The 20,911-nt window shown below is 48.0% G+C and overlaps 1 protein-coding gene across 5 annotated transcripts in view; it reads left to right on the forward strand.

The window, feature by feature from the left end:
* The window catches only part of Wdfy4 (WDFY family member 4), a 222,821-nt gene extending 212,815 nt beyond the window's left edge, over window positions 1–10,006 (forward strand). For all 5 annotated transcript variants that reach the window (XM_050140691.1, XM_050140690.1, XM_050140692.1 and 2 more), the window contains 5 exons: window positions 1,312–1,491; window positions 2,434–2,616; window positions 4,787–4,871; window positions 8,535–8,646; window positions 9,574–10,006. In XM_050140691.1, the coding sequence (XP_049996648.1) occupies window positions 1,312–1,491; window positions 2,434–2,616; window positions 4,787–4,871; window positions 8,535–8,646; window positions 9,574–9,640 (627 nt within the window). In that variant the 3' untranslated portion in view covers window positions 9,641–10,006. The remainder of the gene's footprint in view (window positions 1–1,311; window positions 1,492–2,433; window positions 2,617–4,786; window positions 4,872–8,534; window positions 8,647–9,573) is intronic.
* Window positions 10,007–20,911: the final 10,905 nt, after the last annotated feature.

A 20,911-nucleotide genomic window follows, 5' to 3' on the forward strand; every position in this document is an offset into this window, starting at 1 on the left:
AGAGAACCCCCTTGGGCTTTCTGGGTACCCTCTGGCATGCTTAGGAATCCTCACCATAGCCAGGAGCAATGTCCCCAGAAGGAACTTGGCCTCTTAAGCAGTCTGGAAAGAGCTGTCTTCACAGACATCCATGAAGCAAGCCTGAAGGCCAAGAGTAAATGGTCCAAGCCAGAGGGCTAAGAGCAAGTCCTAGGAGACCCACAAGATGCACTTACATCCGCAGGTCGGAAAAAGTAACATTGTACACCAGTGAGGTAACGGTGTTCGCTGCCGCTGCCAAGCCGGTCAGCCTGTGTTTGATCCGTATCTTTAGGCAGACTCAGGGGCCCATGCTGATAATTCAAGCTCTAGAATCCCAGTTTAGACTGGAGGTTCAAGAATTCAAGATTAGCCTCGGCTGTGTTGCCCACAGCTTCTGTCTCAAAACAAAAGATTGAGCTTTTTTTTAATTGTGATTTTTTATCCTTCTCTCATATATTACACCCCAGCTGCAGTTTCCCCTCCCTCCACTCATCCCAGCCCCTTCCCTGTACCTCCCCTCTCCCCTAGATCAACTCCTAGGCAACCCAGTATGAGAAAAAGGGTCCGAAGAGGGTGAAAGAGTCTGAGACAACCTCCATTCCTACTGTTAGGAGTCCCACAAGAATATCAGGTTACACAAACATAACTTATCTGCAGAGGACCTAGCTCAGACCCATGCAGGCTCCCTGATTGTCGAGTCCCTAAGAACCCTGCTTTGTTGATTTTGTGGGCTGTGTTCTTGCGTTATCCTGCGGTCTTCCCAGTCTGGTCTAAGGACTGCTTTGTTTCTGAGTCTCCCATAGTGCAGTACATCTCCAACCTGAATACGAATGCGATTTCTTTGATGGGAAAGAATGCAGATTCCAGGGCTCCATCACCAGAGTTTCTGATTTGGGAAAACCAGGGGCATATTCACTAAGATCCCAGATTTGATGAGGCTGCTGGTCTGGGCACATACTTTGCCCTTTGAAACCTTTGCATACTAACTTTGCTAGGAGCTGCTTCAGATACAAGAATGCAGAGAGGGGACAAAGCATAAGGAAACTCTGGGCTGGATTACTTACTACAAAGGGACTATCTCTTCTCTCCAGATAGATCTCAGGTCCTAGAAATGGATACCACCAAGAGGCCAACACACATGTGCACTACCCCGCTCCACACACACATCTGTAAAATCATTGACTCGCTCTGAATCTTCGTTTCCTCATCTGGGGCCCAGAAGCAGCAGCAACGCACTAGTAGCTGTGCTATGAGTCTCTGATAACTTCTGGTTATGCCTCCGGTTCCTAGGCCTTGTATGGACACACCCAGGCTGTCACGTGTCTGACAGCCTCAGTCACCTTCAGCCTCCTGGTGAGTGGCTCCCAGGATCGCACTTGTATCCTCTGGGACCTGGACCACTTCTCTCGCGTGGCCTGCCTGCCTGTCCACCGGGAAGGGATCTCGGCTATTGCCATCAGTGATGTTTCGGTGAGACCTTTTTCATTTCTCCATGTCTGGGTTCACTCACCGTGTCTTGGGGCCTACACAAATACTGTGTTGGATAGTGCCACAAAACCCAGGGACAGACATATGCTGGTCATTCCCAAATGTGGATCAGGTCCCATGTGTGCCAGCCATCCTCTGCCAGTGGAAGGTAGGCACTAGGGGGGTCTTTGCTCTGGTATTGGTACAGCAAGGTTAAAGAGGAAGATCTGCCCATGCCAGAGTAAGTTACGCTCAAGATATAAAGGAGTATTTTAGGAGACATTAGGGCTCTCTCTCCCTGAAGGTTACTTCTGAAAAGGCATTGCAAAGTTTTATGAGCCACTTGCTGTCGTTGGCACCTCTGTGTGCTGTCCTCCACCAGATGAAATGCAAATTTCCTTCATGGAGACAATGCTAGACATCCAATCAAAGGTCTCTTATGCAGAGAAAAAGGGGCAGTCTTCAGGCTGTCTGCTGCAAAAGTCAAGACGTGGTTAGGAATCAGGATCTTGGAGTAGCCCAAAGCCTGGGCCAGTGTCATAACGCACAGGTTTATTGTGGCTCCATTTCAGAAGTTTCAGTCTGGGCTCAGCTGGCTCAATTGCTTGAGGTCCAAGACAAGGCAGAACAATACTTAGATGGGGCATGGTGGAGCAGAGTTGCTCATGGCAGGGTATCCAGGAAACAGAGTGCCCCAAAAGGGCAGAGACAAAATATACCCTTCAAAGGCATGCCCCCAGTGACTCGTTTCTTCCAACTTAGAAAGATCTAGTTCCCACTACATCTCAACAACACCATCAAACTGTAAATATCTAAGTGGGTTGATGAGATTTGAAGCCTTGGAAGAAGATGAGTTGGGGTACTTTGGTATACAAACTGGGGGACTGAGCTGGGGAAACTGCTGGTGAATCTTGCATAGAATAAAGCCAACTCTCACTGCTCTAGGGAACCATTGTCTCCTGTGCTGGAGCCCATTTGTCCTTGTGGGATGTCAACGGACAGCCCTTGGCCAGTATTACCACAGCCTGGGGCCCAGAAGGAACCATAACATGCTGCTGCATAGTGGAGGGGCCAGTGTGGGATGCAAGCCACGTCGTTGTCACAGGGAGTAAGGATGGCATGGTTCGGGTAAGTGTGTTTGGGGGCGCAGAATGAGTACACGGGAGGATAATTGTTTATCTCATTTCTTCACGGCCTCCATGGGCCAAGTACCGCATATGAAATTTGAAAGTATTCCATACTAGTTATCTATAGCAAATCAAGGGAAAGGTGGTGCTTTTTCACAGCAAGAGAAAAATGAGAGACAGGGAGAGAGAATATGGTACCGCACACACATACATATACATATAGTAAAGTATTATAAGGTGTGAAGGTATGAATAATGAATGGTCCAGTTCAGTACAATACTGAAAAAAACAATATGTGAGATGAATCGACCCATTTATCCACTCACTAATCTATCTACCCACATACCTGGTTGTTCATCCCTCAACTCATTGATTCATTTATCCATTATCTATCCAAGCTTTCAACAGTCTTTCTATTCATCCATTAAACCATGCCATCCAACTAGCTAACCATCCGTCTATCCATCTACCCACTTACTTAACTCTTAATCCCGTGCCAAGGATTTTGTATAAGCCACTGCCAGGCACTTTTCCCTGGGACACTCAGGTTTTTGGAAGAGTACATGTAAAATGTTACTCATGTGGAGTGTCTCGTGGCTGAGATAATCAAGAGTACCATGAGCTTAAGAAAGGAGTTTCTGGAAGCCACGAAGAGAGGGGTAAACACTGAAGCCAGGGGATGAGACTGGAAAAACAAGGCTCAGGTTGTTTTCTCTGAGACTAATATGGAGGATGAAAGAATGGGAGACAACTGCAAATAACTGAGAGGCTCGCCCACAACGCTGGGGGAGAAATGGGGTAATGCAGTAGGGCTCAGGCGAAGCACGTACTTCCCTCTGCCAGACAGACCTCAGGAGAGGTGGCCTTTTAGCTGGAGCTCTAAGATTCGGAACAGTTGCTGTATGGGGAGGTCCATGGGCCAGCATGAACGGCTAGAGATGAGCCTGGGGAGAGATGCCCCCAGGAAGATCTCCGACAGTGTCCTCAGTGAGGGGCACATGACCTGCATCCTTAGCTGGCCAGGAAATGAAAAGTTGGTTTGGTGGGTATGATCTGAATGCAGACACGAGAGAGGAACTGGGGTGACTGAGCCGTGAGTGCATCTTCCCTGAGTCTGCCGCAGACATGCGGAGGAGTTCACCGTGTGCTCAGCCTTCATTCCGTCAGGGTAGTTACGGGGCTCCTGGAACCTCCCGGCCCCAGCTGTGTGAGGTGCTGGGGAGCACACAGAAACCTTTGAACAGTTGCTGGATTTGCCTTCAGAAAACAGAAGCCACTTGCGGTCATCCTGAGGGCTATCACACACAAGGTTTAGGATCAAACCCAGAAGACAGGCGGGCCTAGAAGATGGCAGAAGAATAGGAAGGAATTCCCTCAGTGACAATGTGATGAATAGACTGGAGGGTCTATAGTGTTGACCCAGTGACAATATGATAAGCAGCTGGCAGGATTTAAGGTTAGATAAGGTATAGGAAGACTTGGGGAGATGGGTCCATAGCTTAAATAACGTGCTCAAGCACGAAGACCCGAATTCACATCTCCAGCACCCATGCAAAAGCTAAGTTTAAAATAAAAAGTGGATGGTGACAAGAGCTCCTTAATTAGGCAGTCTAGCTGAAAGGGCAAGTTCTTCAGTGAGAGCTCCTGCCTCAAAACAGAGGAAGGAGAATGGAAATTAGATACCCGAAGTTGACCTCTGACCTCCACAGGCTTATACATGGGTGCATGTGCCTTCACATCTTCACATATGCACGCATGTGCTCTCTCTCTCTCTCTCTCTCTCTCTCTCTCTCTCTCTCTCTCTCTCTCTCTCTCTCTCTCTCTCTCTCTCTCTCTCTCTCTCTCTCACACACACACACTCACACACACACACTCACACTGAACTGATAAAGAATTGAGGAAAAGCAGAAGAGGAGGAGGAAGAGATCCACTTGAGAGTCTCAGGAAAGAGAATAAAGCCATCCAAACTGCCATTGTTACAGGCTGAACCACCACAGGGAGGCTGAAGCCTAGATAACTGTTTTCCTGATAATAACACCAGAAGTGAATACTCAGGGCACATCCCCATCCACCAGCACCCCTTCCACCAGATGCGAGAGAACGGGTGGACCACCCTCACCCTGAAGACAGGGCCATTCTACAAGGCATGACATGGTCTCTTTTCTGGACAGATCTGGAAGACAGAGGACGTGAAGATGTCTGTTCCCAGGAAGGCAGTGACAGAAGAGCCCTCCACCGAGCCCCTAAGCCCCAGAGGTACCCTCCTCAGCTTAACCCACGCCACCCCCCTGTACTCCTCTCTCCCTGTCATGGGCACTCTGGAAAGCGCTGCCAGGGTGGGGACTAGATCCGTGACTTTTGCATTCTGCGATGACAAACATGACAGACACAGGTCGGGGACAAGATGGTTTACTTTGGCTCATGGTTTCAGGCATTTCAGTCCCTCACTGGGGAGAAGGCATGGTGGCAGGAGTGACTCCATCTGTGGCGGAGGAAGTGTGACATGGCAGACGTCCCCATGCAACAGAGCAGGGAACAGAACATTAGAGCAGGACCAGCATTGGGTATGACACAGACAGGTGCACACCCGTGACATGTTCCTGCCCAACAGTCTCCACCCCTTACAGCCTTCAAAGCAGTGCTGGACTCAGAGCATTCCCAGCATGAACCTGAGAGAGATTTCAGATCCAGACAGTGGCAGAGAGAGCTATCAGAGAACACTTTGTGTCTTGCAAGCATCTGGTGGATCACGAAGCACCATGAAAAGCCCCGCTGAGTCCTTCATTTGGACTATGGTACCCATTGGACAGGGGACAATGACACTGTGGGTGTCAGGGACCCCAGGTCTTTGGGGGTGCATGTGACCTCATGTTCTTTGATGCTCCCCGATGGTACTGGAAAGCCAGAGTCCATAGCCCGGGATCTGGATGAAACTGGTTAGCATCCTGTAAACAGAAGGGAGGGGCCGTTCTCCCAGTGAGGAGGAGGTGGCTCTACCGTACCGCAGATGCCCCATTAGCCTTCATTATGCCCCCCTTCCCATTCAGCCACATCACAAATACAAATGTAGTTCCCCATCCCGGGACTCAGCCCACGCCCCTGAAAACGTTTAGTTGATGGGTTGAAAATATCACACGCTTTCCCAGTTATATGTACAACAAGAAGACCTCTCTCCGGTGGCAAAGCCTTCTCATTATGGCAGGTGAGACTGAAACACAAAACCCTTCTGCCATCTCCACCACCCAGGCTACCCCAGGGCTGAGATTCAGAGAGCATGAGACACCCTGAACCCTTCCCACACATCCTTCCTTTCTTACTGCCGTCCTGCACAGCAAACTGTAGCAAGCTACCCATCACAGAGATAAGGAAACTGTCTCAGAGCAGCTCAGTAACCTGCTTAAGGTCATTCCCAAAGCTTGCCACCATCCTCACTTCTGTCACTACAGCAGCCACAGTCACCCTGACCTCAAGAGCAATCGTGCCGTCTCCACCAGCAGCCCCTGCAATACAAATGCAGGTAAAGCCTCGTCCTCATAGCTGACACCACTTCACTTCCGTCTCTGCCGTCATCCCTGCCACCATCACTCCCTCCACTGCAAACATCTCCCCTCTCACCCCCTCCTTTAGAAGACTGCAGTCCAGAGCCAAACTGTCCCTCCTCGGCCCCCCAATGAAGGAAGCACATAACTGTACTTGGAGAGTTCCCCAGTCGGCCAAGTACTCCTGTTAGCTCTAGACCAATGACTGTCCATAGGATCAGACTTTCTCCAACCCCACAAGGCTCCCTTGGCCATGTAGCAGCCATTTTCAATTAGTTTGCCTCTATTGCATGTTTTGTGCCTTCCTGATTCATCCAGGCACCCATTTGTGAGTTCTGCAAGCACTCACGGACGTTTGCTGGGGCTCCTCTATGTCCTACCCTCTGTCTAGACTGAAAATCCCATCCTTAGGGGCATTTCCAGCAATTGGCTGGTAATCTGGGTTGAGTCAGAGCATAGACATCACAAAACCAAGAGCCGTGTCCAGTTCAGTGTCCTTGTTCCTCCAGCATGACTCGAGGCCATGAGGCTCTGTCGCAGTGTGAAAGAGGAGCGCCTGGCCATGTGCTCTTAGTTTCTCTGGAGAGCAACAGTTCCACTCCCTCCCCTGCTTCTGTCCCCCTGGGAGGATCCAGCTCAGGCATCCTTTTCCCTTGGCTGTTTGTGAAATGCGTCTCATGTACACATGTATGACACTGAAAGTCATATGACCTATGTAGGTCTCGGGATCAACCCCCCCTTTATAGCCAGAAGTGTGAGCTCAGGCCCTGGCGGACAGATCCTCAGTGCATGGTGGAGGACCCCCAGCTTCTTTTAGGTACCAAGAGTAATGACCATGTAGTCTGGCGAACAGGAAGGAGACTAAGCTGGAGACCCAACTCCGTCCCTCACAACTGGTGTGGCCCTGTTTCTTTTCAGCTAGTTGAGAATATCCCCTGTGACTCCAGTCATGTAGGGTGCTGGGGACAGAGAAATAGTAGACAAAAATCTACTCTACAGAATTCATTCCTCAGACCTCTAAAAATTTTCTCTTTGAATATAGCGATGATGACATTAGGGGAATGACAAGATGGTTTCCGGCTGGCAGGGAGTTCCAGGATCTGCATTGACCCCCTGCTGTCTGTCCTGACCTGGGGGTCACAGCTGCCCTGTGGAACTAACAGTTAGGAGCAGGGTTACAACTAGGATGAACCGACAAGGTGGGGGTGGGGCACACAGAGTTAACAGAAAATTGGATTGCGCCTCTGTTGAAGTCAACAAATCTGAGAACAAATTTGTGAACATAACCCACTGGAGGTCTCTAAGAAGGAAGCGCGATGCCCTCATCACATTGCTCAAAGCCGTTTTGTTGGGAAGGGATCAGAATTAAGCACGGCACGCGAATATTTGCATGCGTGTCCTATTGGTGCGTGTGTTATTGCACCCCTCAAATGTCTGAAGGGGCACGAGAGGAGATCTGTAAACGCTGAGGATACGCACTTCAGGCAGTCGTAATCTCATTTCTGCCCGGAACGCATTTATTCATCATTTGCGGTAAGAACTCCACTACGGAAAGCATGATCTGCTTCCGAAAGCAGCTCCTAGATCTGGACTCAGGGAACGCGTGATGTTTGGAGCGGTGCTCAGATTTCCAAGTGTGTGTCCCTGCCCACGAGCCGTGTTCTCTACTCATATCCTTATGTGTCCCCTGCTGCACTGAACCTCCGCACCCCTAAGTGGCCACTTCAGCACCACGGGGGGGGGGGGGGCGCGGCGGCATCCAGGCCCTGAGACAATGACGCGTCTCATAGGGATGTGCCCACTTGCTGGTTCACCATCTCAGCCTTCACGTTGAAGGAATTGCTGTCTGCCTCCAAATGTAGTCATTAGAATGAGTGAAGTAACAATCATTGAGTTATACTTTTTTTGAGAAAATTCTCTCAGCATTTAATTATTGGTTGGGCGTGAGAGGATTTCGCTAAGTTGATAATGCAGACTTTATGTAATTTATTTTTACTAGGCAATTACAGGCTGCATTACACCCTGGCAGCAAGGTATTGTGGGGCATCTTATTAAGCATAAAGCCAGTAAACACTGATGAGCAATTTTGCTGAACTAGGCATGCAATTTAGAAAGCAATAATACACAAATCCAATTTGGTACACAATGGATACCGCGGCACGTCAGCACATGTAACTATCACAGCCTGCAAATTAAATTGGGACGGCCCTTTTTGCAACAGCACAGGCCAAGATTAAATATATTTTCCCCCTCAATTTAACAAGTTGCTGACCACAAATATAAATGTTAGTATCTGTGTGGTCCTATGCATGGGGTGCATATGGGCTTGTCCGTGAAGCCACGGGGCGCTCTAACTTTTTCTTTCTCGTGCTTTCCACAGGGCACAAGTGGGCCAAGAACCTTGCCCTGAGCCGAGAGCTGGATGTCAGTGCTGCTTTGAGTGGCAAGCCTAGCAAGACAAGCCCTGCTGTGACAGCTTTGGCCGTAACTAGGTAAGAGCAGACTGCTTTCTCCAGGACTCCAGCAGAGGGCGCTACAGTCAACTTTGCCAAATTCGAGTATTTCCAGCTGAGTTTAGGTTATCAGACCCAGGAAGGTCACATCACTGCAGGAACCCGAGCAAACCCATCTTGTTGTTAATCCCTATATGTCCTTGATCTCTATTTTATGAATATGCAGATTCATGAAGAACTGCAAATGGTAGGGAAGTATATTGTGTAGTTTTGTCTTGAAGAGATCCTGTTGTCCTGAATCCCACTGGTGATTATAACTTGCTGCTGATGGGCATCGTACTTGGATGGAAAAGCCTTCTGAAGTCCCTTAGCCAATGAAGAGTAGTCTCAAAGATGACATTGGGTTCTCATTATTTTAGCTGTCACGGTGACCCAGTTAACCCTTCTAGGGAGTTGCAGTCTCAAGAGCAGCTGGTTTTCTATCTTTCTTTCCTCTCTCGCTGGCCTACCGTTGCCCTCTGAAGTCCTCGGTGTGAGGAATTCAGTATTTTGGATGCCAGGCTGGCCTGGGTGGGATGGCATGGTCGTGGACTAGAAAAGAACAGACCTGAGGTCCTCGCTGGAGCACATGCCAATCCTCCATCAGATGTTCTTTCTCAGCCAGATGTTCTCCCAGAGCTACTGCTGGAGAGATGGAGGGGGACCTCAGCCAACTCCTCAGAACCTCAGCTTTCCCCCAGGGCCTCTAGGTCTGCCACAATCCCCTCCCAAAGCTCCCACCCTGATCCTCAGGTCCACACCGGGTTCATTTCTTCACTCCCCCATCAGCACCAGAGGAGACAGGACAGAGGAACTTCCATCATGTCCTGGATACAGTCCCATACACTGTTTCCCAGGTGCTGGCTAGGATGTGTGGGTCTCAGACGATGAGCTCCAATGTTCTTATCTTTCCTTTTTCTTCTCAAGAAACCAGACCAAGCTCTTGGTTGGCGACGAGAAGGGGAGGATCTTCTGCTGGTCGGCTGATGGGTAGGAGTACACAAATGCTGAAGGCCCTGGCATTGAAGCTGGGTGTCTCAGGGCCTGCAGCGGCAGGCTGCTGGCATCCAGGTGATGTGTCACCTGCGCCCGATACCCAGAGCAAGCTTTTTGGGGGGCTCTCCTCCCACAGTTCTCAAGGACACCTGACGATTTGCACTGCATACCCCAAACACCTCTAGGGTCCACAAGACTTCTTAAGAGGATGCTGGTAGACATTCCTGTGGAAACTGACCGGCTGGTGACAAATTGTGCAGGAAATTGATGTGTGACTTATCTACCAAGGCTTACTGTGCTAGAAAAGAAAGGAGCAAGTATTGGTTCATGGAAGCCATCCTGCTGTCTATGTTATTAAAACACCGTTTCCCAAATGGAAGGCTGCTTGAGTGTCACCTCGCCCTGTTTTGTCTGAATTCTTATAAGTCAACAAGTTCACGAGTTGTGTTGTTGAGCAGACCGCTGCTCAATCAAGGGCCACACACGACTGTCACCTGACCCTGACACAGGGGCCTCAGGCAGGGCAATACACCAGACCTGGGCATCCCTACCCCAACTTTATAGTAAAAGCAGGTAGTGGTTCCTAGCCAGGCCCTGCCTTGGCTAGCTCGACCCTCTGTCCATTGCTAACTGGACCCCAAATGTCCCCAACCCTCACATTGATTGTGAGCTATTCCTCATCTTGGAGAAGTATTTAATGGACTAAAACTCAGGTAGCTGGGCCGGGCAGTGGTAGCACACGCCTTTACTCTCAGCACTTGGGAGGCAGAAGCAGATGGATCTCTGTGAGTTTAAGGCCAGCCACATCTACAGAGCGAGTTCCACGACATCCAAGGCTACACAAAGAAATCCTGTCTCCAAAAAAGAAAAAAGAAAAAAGAAAAAAGAAAAAGAAAAAAGAAAAGAAAAGCTCAGGTATCTGCAGGTACATGGTGGAGGGGGGGGGAGTTGGAAGCGGTTCAGCTCCTCTTCTGAAAGCCTCTTCTTCTGGGGCCCAAGCAGGGATGTATTTCCTCTGCATGTTTCTCCAAGCCTGAAGAGGCTATGACGGTTGTCTTTACTCCCTTAAACCCAGGCCTAGAGGAGGTAGGAAAATGAATTTGATGTCTGGTGGCTTTGGATCACCTCACCTTTAAGGAGCAGTGAACCAACTTACAGATAAATATTAAGGAAGGTGAGGTGGTATATGGCCATGGCAAACACAGCAAAAGAGTGCAGTTAGGGTATCCTGATTTATCTCTGAACTTCAAGGGCTTAGCAGTGGGGAAAGCTGGGGGACGAGCCAATTCATAAGTCCAGGATACCCCTCTCTGGATGGGAAGGGCTCTTGTCTGACCCTGGGGTCAAGGATCATGCCACCTCCCACATCATCTGCATGCACTTTTAGCAGACAGTCCATTTGCAATGCTGTGTCCGGCTGGGACTGCGCCAAAGGGCCATAATTATAACATCAGAGAGCCCTGCTCCTCAGGAAGCCAAGAAGCATGCCATAAATACCAGTGCTGGGTCTGCTGTCAGTTTTCAAAACACAATCTATAACATTATCCAGGGCTGAAAGGCTTGTTGGTCCAAAGTCTGCCTTCCATTCATTCACGCCAGTAGAATTTCTACCTTTCATTTGCCCCATTCCAAATGGTCCTGGAATTCCCCACCCCAGCCACAGCCTCCTCCTGCTGTGTCTGTTCTCCCAAGGGGAAAATGGGGAGATGGGTTTGAGTCTTCTTGCTAGCGCCTTAGGGCTGAGATGTCAATGCAAAGAAATGGGACTTGATGTGAGAGAGATAGCGTAAGATATCCCATGCCATAGGTAGGTACAGGTGACATTCCAGCTGCATGCTTGCTCAGGCTGCTCGCTATAAGAGTACCTTTCACAAATTCCTTTCACAATTCTGGGGGCTGGAAGTTCAAGATCAAGGTGCGAACAAGCTTGGTTCCTTCTGGGGCTTTCTTTGGATGGCACTTTCTCCTGTACCTCTGTGAGCCTGTGCCCTGCTATCTTCTGAGAATGACACCAGTCATAGTGGATTAGTCCCTTGCAAAGGCTCTGGGCATGTTGGGCGGTGGGAAGGAAGAACGGATGGACCAAGGGAGAACGGAAGGACCAAGGGAGAACGGATGGACAAGGGAGAATGGATGGATCAAGGAAGAATGGATGGACCAAGGGAGAACCGATGGACCAAGGGAGAACCGATGGACCAAGGGAGAACCGATGGACCAAGGAAGAATGGATGGACCAAGAGAGAACAGATGGACCAAGGGAGAACCGATGGACCAAGGAAGAATGGATGGACCAAGAGAGAACAGATGGACCAAGGGAGAACCGATGGACAAGGGAGAATGGATGGACCAAGGGAGAACTGATGGACCAAGGGAGAATGGATGGACCAAAGTGAAAGCTGTTGCTCTGATTGAAGGGCAGTGTGAGTGAGAGTAAGAAGCCAAGATGGATGTCCTCTCCCCTGGAGCAGGTCCCCAAGAGTCAGATAGGCAATGATTGTGTCACAAGTAGATGCACCATGGTAGCAAATGGCCTAGTCTAGTCATTGGTTCCAGGAGCAACATAGCCTGAGTGCCACCAGCAGGTCCAAGCACCCACCCCTCTCTGTGTGGAGCGAAGTGAGACAGAAAGAAGGCGGGAGGAAGTTAGAGGAGTCGTGTGTGGATGTTAGCGCAGGGCTAGGATGTGGTCAGTGGAGGGCGGATGCTGGGGCATCCAGGAGCTGATGGAGGTGCCGTGAGGACACAGAGGGGCTGCAAGAGGAGAAATCACTATGGAGAGGAATGGGACAGGCTGGAAGAACTGGCCACCGCTGTGGGTCTGGGAATATTTGGTGACACCTGGTAACAGGGTTTTGGGGGGCTGTTACTTGCAGGAGGGAAAATGACTTTGGGTTGACCTGGAAGAGGACATGGAAGTCCCTGAACCGTTAAACATGAGACTCTGCTGCAGGCTCATGAGGCGTTCATCTGCTGGGACAGGGAGAGAGGGTTCCAAACAGCAGAGCCTTGCAAGTCTGAGACAGAGAAGCCCCATCTAGTAGAGCTAACACCAGGCATTCACAGCAGCTGTGGCATTCATGGTGGCTCCAACCATTCAACCAGCTCACAGTAGACATCTTGGTTGGATAGAGGGAGGAAGTCAGGGCAGAGGCCTGGAAATGGATGAGAGGGAGTGGATTTGGCAGCACGCCCACAGGTGAAGGACATCCTGGCAGGGCAGGAGCATTAACTGCTGGTGATAAGGACCACACAGATCCCGGCCACCGTGTCATGGGTCAGAGCAGGGGACTTCACAAGCCTTCAGGCACAGACGGCCTCCCTCAGTCTGCTACATCCTCTGAGGAATGAGGAAAGGCAGCTGGGCAGTTGGACTCTTTCTAATTCTGGGACTGGGGAGAACAGGGCTCACCAAGAAAGCACAGGGTTGGAATTATGGTGGACATATGAATTCTGGGAATGGGCTTCACGCAAAGGCTCAGGCCAGACCCCTCTCTGAGTCTGGACAGGCCTGACTTTAGACAAGCACACACAAACCAAGTATTTCCCAGGAGATTCGACTTTAACCAGGTATCTTGTGTTTCTATTTGCCAAATGAGGAAGCTGCTACCTGGACAGGGAGACGGCTATCGTAACTCTATGGATGACAAATGAATTGCCTATATAGAGAAAACTGGCATTTAAAAGTGGAAGCCCAAAGAGGGCCCCATAAGGTCTTGGTACCATCAAGCTACTGGCACTTCTAGGTTCCTCTGGAAATCTTTCAGGGGCCACAGCCTCCTGATTGACACTGGCCCCTGTCCTTCATTCCTTCACGCTCCAGAAGAGAAACTCAGTCCCTGCAAGAGACAGCAACTGGCTGCTCCAAGCCAGCAGCAGGAACCAGTTTGGAGAACTCGGTCACAGGACCTAGAGAGAACTCGGGGATTGGATTTGCCCACATTAGAATGCAGCCAGGCAGGGTGTGTTTGGGGGAGGAATAGACACTTCGGATGTAAATCTAGATGAAACTTGCCTAGTGTGAAAATCAGACCTCTCTGAGCCCAAATCAGCTTTTCATCAATAGATTCTTGGGTACATATCACATATCAGTCCAAAGTAGGCGTGTGTTTGAGCATGGGTGTGTGTGTGTCCACCTGTGTGCCCTGGAGGTTTAGAGAACACGTGTGTTTGCCTTGTTCTGAGATCTCTGACTGCCCCCAAACTGCTGTGCCTTGTGACATCCTTATCCATGACTTTCCCCTGCGCTTTGCCAGGACTGCTTCACAGTACAGTTACTGTGAGAAAGGGCAATGAGCCACCCCACCGGTGCCATGAAGTGATGCTTTGCGGCCTGAGGTCTGCACAGGCATTGGGCACCAAGAAGTTCTCACTGGCATAGGGATAACGTTACCTTCCACTGAAGCACATGGTAAGCCACTCAGACACTCACCTGCCTTGCACAGGGTCCATTGAGTCTATGGTCTATGCCAAGCTGAGAGGCTGATGGAAAAAGACCGGGTCTAGGCTCAGATGCCCAACACACAGATCTTCAAACTCTGTGGCCATTGTGGCTCACACATGATCCCAAGCTCTGTTACTTCACACATGGAGAAAGACACAGAGGAGAGAGGCCTTGCTCAAGGCTAGAGCACAGGACTGGACAGCGGCCAAACTGGTCAAGGTTAAAGCCCAGGATGCCCTCTGCAGTGCACAGGAATACTGACCCTTGGTGAACTATGGGCAGAGGGAACGCCAACACTCTGCATGTAGGATCTGGAGCCTCAGCATTGCACCTAAGAATGACTGAACTTAACACCTCATCACAGAAAATCTCTGCTCGGTACATAGGCACACAGAAAGCATCTCGATGTCATTGTCATTAGGAAAATGCAAAGAAGAGCTGGTCATATTGGCACAGGCTGCCTGTTCTTTCAGCAAGTAGAGGCAAGAGGATAAGGTCAGCCTTAGCTACATAGTGAGTTCAAAGCCATCCCAGTATACTTGAGACTCAAAATATTTTTTAAAATAAATGTTTGGTTAGGAACGTTTCATGACTGTTTCTATTTCTTTAGGGATTATAGGTCTATTTAAGTTGTTTATCTGGTCTTAGCTCAATTTTGGTATATGGCTTATCAAGAAATTTGTTCTTTTTTTTTTTAAAGATGTTCCAATTTTGTGCAATATAGATTTTTGAAGTATGACCTAATGATTTTCTGGATTTCCTCAATGTCTGTTGTCATGTCCCCTTATCATTTCTGACCTTATTAATTTAGATATTCTCTCTCTGCCTTCTAGTTAGCTTGGGTAAGGGTTTGTCTATCTCATTGATTTTCTCAAGGAACCAGCTCTTTGTTTTATTGATTCTTTGTATTGTTCTCTTTGTTTTTATTTTGTTTCAGCCCTTTGTTTGAGTATTTCCTGCTGTCTGCTCCTCTTGGGTATGTTTGCTTCTTTTTGTTCTACAACTTTCAGGTGTGCTGTTAAGTCGCTAGTATGTGATTTTTCCAAATTCTTTTTGCAGGCAGTCCTCTTAACACTGCTTTCATTGTGCCCCATATGTTTGGGTATGCTATGCTTTCATTTTCATTGAATTCTGGGAAGTCTTTAATGTCTTTCTTATTTCTTCTTGGACCCATTGGTAATTCAGTTGAGAGTTGTTCTGTTTCCGTGAGTTTGTAAGCTTTCTGTTATTTGCGTTGGTTGTAGAACTCCAACTTTAATCCATAGTGACCTGATAAGATACAGGGAGTTATTCCATTTTTTATAAATCTGTTGAGACATGCTTTGTGACTTAGTATCTGGTCAGTTTTAGAGAAGGTTCCATAGGGTGCTGAGAAGAAGGTATATCTTTTGTATTTGGGTGAAATGGTCTGTAGATGTCTGCTTAGAAAGAAATCAGAGAAACATCACCCTTCACAACAGCCACAAAGAATATAAAATATCTTGGGGGAACTCTAACCAAACAAGTGAAAGACATGTATGACTAGAATGTCAAGTCTTTGAATAAAGAAATTGGAGAATATATTGGAAGATGGAAAGATCTCCCATGCTCATGGATCAGTAGGATTAACAAGGGGGAAATGGCAATCTGACCAAAAGCAATCTACAGAACCAATGCAATCCCCATCAAAATTCCAACATAATTTTTTACAGACCATGAAAGAACAATATTCAACTTTATATGGAAAAACAAAAACCCAGGATAGCTAAAACAATCCTGTACAATAAAGAACTTCAAGAGGTATCACCATTTCTGATTTTAAGTTCTACTATGGAGCTATAGTAATAAAACCAGCATGGTATTGGCATAAAAACAGACACACCAAATAAATAGAATAGAATTGAAGACCCAGATGTTAATCCACACACCTATGAACACATAATTTTTGACAAAGAAGCTAAAATTATACAATGGGAAAAAGAAAACATTTCAACAAATGGTGCTGGCATAACTGGATGTCAGCAAGTAGAAGACTGAAAATAGAGCCATATTTATCCCCAAGAACAAAACTGACATCCAAGTGGATCAAAGACCTCAACATAATCTAGTTACACTGAACCTGATAGAAGTGGGAAATAGCCTTGAATGCACTGGCACAGGAGACCACTTCTTGAATAGAAAACCAGTAAGTAATACAGACATTAAGACTGACAATAAATGGGACCTCCTGAAACTGAACAGTTTCTGTAAGGCAAAGGACATTGTCAATAAGACAAAATGGCAGCCTACAGAATGGGAAAAGGTCTTCACAAGCCCCACATCCAACAGAGTGCTGATCTCCAAAATATATAAAGAACTTAAGAAACTAGACATCAAAAGCCAAATTCAGTTTTAAAATGGGGTAGAGATTTAAATAGTGATTTCTCAACAGAAGAATCCCAAATGGCAGATACACTTAAAGAAATGTTCAAAATCCTTATCCATCAGGGCAATACAAATCAAAATGACTCTGAGATTTCATCTTAACATGTAGGGATAAGTCCCACCCCTTAGGGGGCGTGTTCGCCTCAGGCTAAAGTTCTCCTATAAAATTGGTGAGCGTGCTCCCAGCGCTCTCTTCTGCTTTCCTGGTCTCCGCGGGAACAGTGGTTCTGTAAGTCTATTCCTCCATTAAAGCTGTCTATATTTTGACAATCTGTCTGCATTCGCTTACGCCGTTACATTTTGGCGTCCAACGTCGGGCTATTTTGCCCCCGACTCAAGCGCGTAGCCTGCTAGCTAACACAGCACGCTCCCGGGTGTCATTTTCTTAGTTTATGACTCGGGCCCCAGGGCTGAGTCCGAGATACACTCTGCCTTCAGGCCCATAATATCCAGAGAGGCAGGCAGATCTCTGTGAGTTCAAGGCCGGCCGGGCGGTGGTGGCGCACGCCTTTAATCCCAGCACTCGGGAGGCAGAGGCAGGCGGATCTCTGTGAGTTCGAGACCAGCCTGGTCTACAAGAGCTAGTTCCAGGACAGGCTCCAAAACCACAGAGAAACCCTGTCTCGAAAAACCAAAAAAAAAAAAAAAGGGAAGCCTCACTTAGATGAGAGTGCTTGCTTGCTTCTAACAAGCAGAGGAGACCCGAGAAACTGCTGCTACCAAGAAAACATGCTTTACTCTTTCCCAAGCTTTTTCAGGCTTTTTGTGGATTCAGTTAGCCACACGTCTGGGCGCCATCTGTTGAAATAAGAAGCGGCGGGGCTGCGTCCCCAACACCCCGGCCGCTTGGCTAGCTCATGCCCGAAATAACAACACTTGGGAGGCCGAGGGAGATTGACCTCTGTGACTTCAAGGTGTGGTAGCAAACACCTTTAATCCCAATGCCTAGAAGTAAGAGACAAACAGATCTCTGAGAGTTCAAGGAGAGCCTGGTCTACAGAGTTATTCCAGGACAAAGATACAGAGCGTGCATCAATGGATACAACAGGACTGTCATATCCTGCCAAGACAGGGTAAGATAGTTTTAAAAAGTTCCTTGCCTTTAATAATGGTATGTCAGTTATGTTAGGCCTTAGCCAAAGTTGGTTGACTCAACATTGCAAACGAGACTTTGGGTGATTGCTCAGGTAGTCAGTTGTCTTTGTCAATTGTTACACATTTGGATCGTTTGTTAAGTAATATTTATTGCCTTCTCGGATCTTTGATGGAGTTAAAGATTATATAATTGTAGTTACTCTCTACATTATTTAGACTCCTTGAGATAAAATGTTTAGCAAAACTTTTGATTCTCAATATTGTTTGTTATATTTATTTGTTATTATTGTATATAGTTGTATTTGGTTTAGTTCTGTCTTATTTAGACAAAAGGGGGAGATGTAGGGATAAGTCCCACCCCTTAGGGGGCGTGTTCGCCTCAGGCTAAAGTTCTCCTATAAAATTGGTGAGCGTGCTCCCAGCGCTCTCTTCTGCTTTCCTGGTCTCCGCGGGAACAGTGGTTCTGTAAGTCTATTCCTCCATTAAAGCTGTCTATATTTTGACAATCTGTCTGCATTCGCTTACGCCGTTACATTAACACCTGTCAGAATGGCTAAGATCAAAAATACAAGTGACGGCTCCTGATGCTGGAGAGGATGTGGGGTGAAGGGAACACTCCTCCATGGCTGGTGGGAGTACAAACTTGTACAGTCACTTTGGATATCAATATGGAGGTTTCTCAGAAAATTGGCAATCAACTTATCTTAAGACCCAGCTGTTGCGGGAGGTCTTTCCGCCCCTCCAACCAATAGCTGCTGTGATACCAGCCCATTGGGGCGTGGTCTCACTCCCTTTAAAAAAGCGGCTATTTCCTCTGCTCGCTCTCTTCTCTTACTGCTCCGCTGGAGACGAGACTCCCTTCCTGGTTGCACAGATGGCTGTTGTCTGGGATTGTGATCTGTAAGTTTTTTCCCCTTTAAATAAATAACACCCTATTAATCATAACTCCAAACTGGTGTTGCCTTGTTCGTGACTTACGCCTTCACCCAGCTATACCACTTTTGAGTATATACCATAAGGATGGTCAATCGTACCACAAGGATATGTGCTCAACTATGTTCATAGCAACATTATTAGTAATAGCCAGAACCTGGAAACAACCTAGATGTCACTCACCTGAAGAATGGATAAGGAAAATGTGGTACATTTACACCATGGAGTATTATTACTCAGCTGTTAAAAACAATGAAATCAAGAAATTTAAAGGCAAATGGTTGGGGCTAGAAAAAAAAATCATCCTGACTGAGGTAATCCAGACCCAGAAAGACAAACATGGTGTGCACTCACTTAGAAGTGAATGTTAGTGGTAAAGTAAAGGGCAGCTATGCTATCCACATCCCAGAGAAGCTGGGAAAAAAGGAGGACCAAAGTGGGGTGCCCAGATTTCCCATGGAAGAGGAAATAAAAAAGATTGTGTTGGAATGTTGGGAGCAGTGAGACCCCAGATCCTGAATTTCTTATAAACAACTTGTTTTCCCCTGATCTGAGTACCTACAGCTGCTCTGAGCATGAGACCTTCAGGAGTTCCTGATGGCAGGAGAGTGGTTTCTGGTGGGTTTGGCTGGGGCATGGCTATCTCTATATAATCTGCCCCTGAACACAATAAATGGGGCATTCTTGGGGGATTCAAGGATGACCCGTGTTGCTGTCTCTCTGTCTGTGTATCTGTGTATTTTAACCTCCAGCCCTCTTGCCCAAAGCTCACAAACTGGGTGCCAGCGCACAGAGCACAGACATGGGGGCGCAGTGCACGACATGGGAAGACTAGGGGCAGGTAGAGATGGGAACCCAAGGGATAGGGTTGAGGTAGATGAGGGGATACTGAAAGAGAGGACTGGAAAGGGAGCATTTTGGGATCAGGTAGAAACCCGAGGCAAGGGAAACTCCCGGGAATCTACAAAGATGACCCCAACTATGTGTAGTCTGAATTGGTCTTCTCCTATAACTGGGCGGGACTTCCAGTGGAGGGAATGGGAGACTAGCCCAGCCACACAACCTTTGACCTACAATCTGTCTGGCCTATGGTATGTGCAGGGGTAAGGATGGTGCAGACATTGTGGGAATGGCCAGCCAAAAATTGGTCCAACCTCAGATCCATACCAAGAGAGTAAGGCCACCCCTGACACTGCCTGGTGTGCTAGGTACCAGAGGTCAAATGGCAAAGAGACCTAGGACAGAACCAAACATGATTAGAAAAAAATATCAACATAGTGATGCCTAATGATAATCTGCTATACTTAGAAAATGTTGACTACCCCAGTTGTCATCAGAGAGCGTTCATTCAGTAACTGATGGAAACAGATGCAGAGACCCACAGGCAAGCTTTAGGCAGAGCTTGGGGGATCCTGTTGAAGATAGGGAAGAGGGCTTGTACCAGCCAGCGGGAACAAAAACATCACAAGGGAACCCACAGAAACAATTAACCTGGGCTCATAGGCACTCCCAGAATCTGAACCCCAAGCGAGGAAGCCTGAATGGGATCAACCTAGGCCCTCTACACATGTGTGACAGTTGTATGGTTTGGTCTACTTGTGGGACTCTAGCCGTGGGTGCAGGAGCTGCCCCTAAGGCTTTGGCTGGCTTTTAGGAACCTATTCCTTGGGTTGCCTTGCCCAGCCTTAGTATAAGGGGAGGAGCCTAATCCTACCTCAATTTGATATGCTGTGCTTTGTCCATATCCACGGGAGAAGTGGATTGGTGGTGGAGGGGGTAAAAGGGGGTTGGGGGAGGGAATGGGAGGAGATGGGGGAAGGGAAACTGAAGTCAGAATATAAATGAATAAATTGAATTAATAAAAATGATTAGAAGGAAGAAAGGAAGGAAGAAGGGAGGGAGGGAAAGGAAGGAAGGGAGAAAGGAAGGAAGTAAGGAATGGAGGGAAGGAGGAAGGAGAAAGGAAGCCCATGTAACCAAGTGACACCATGAAGCACTTGTTCAAACAGCCTCAGAAACAGAGCACACTGAGTGCTGGCCAGGGCCGTAGGGACCCTGGGCTCTGCATAGCCCCAGGATATAAAATGGTACAAACACTTGCTTGAAAGAAGTGCGGTCTTCAGAATGTGGAGCAGCGATAGAAAAACCGCAAGTGCTGCTGCGTGGGTGATCTGGTTGTGCCTCCCAAAGCCACAGTGAACAGAAAGCAGAAGTCTAGAATGCATAGATTCCCCTCAGCCAGGAGCATCCCTGTTGCGCAGCTCTGCAGACTGAGCATCCAGGGCTTCAGACTCCCCAGTATCGCATGAGCCCAGGACCAGAGTGAAATCCGTCTTAGGTTCATTTTCTACGTTCTGGATTTCATGCCCACACAGTCAGAAAGTTGAAAACTCCCCC

Source organism: Alexandromys fortis, unplaced genomic scaffold (genome assembly GCF_014885135.2).
Source record: "Alexandromys fortis isolate MF-2015 unplaced genomic scaffold, M_Fortis_MF-2015_v1.1 scaffold_46, whole genome shotgun sequence".
Classification (NCBI taxonomy): Eukaryota; Metazoa; Chordata; class Mammalia; order Rodentia; family Cricetidae; genus Alexandromys; species Alexandromys fortis.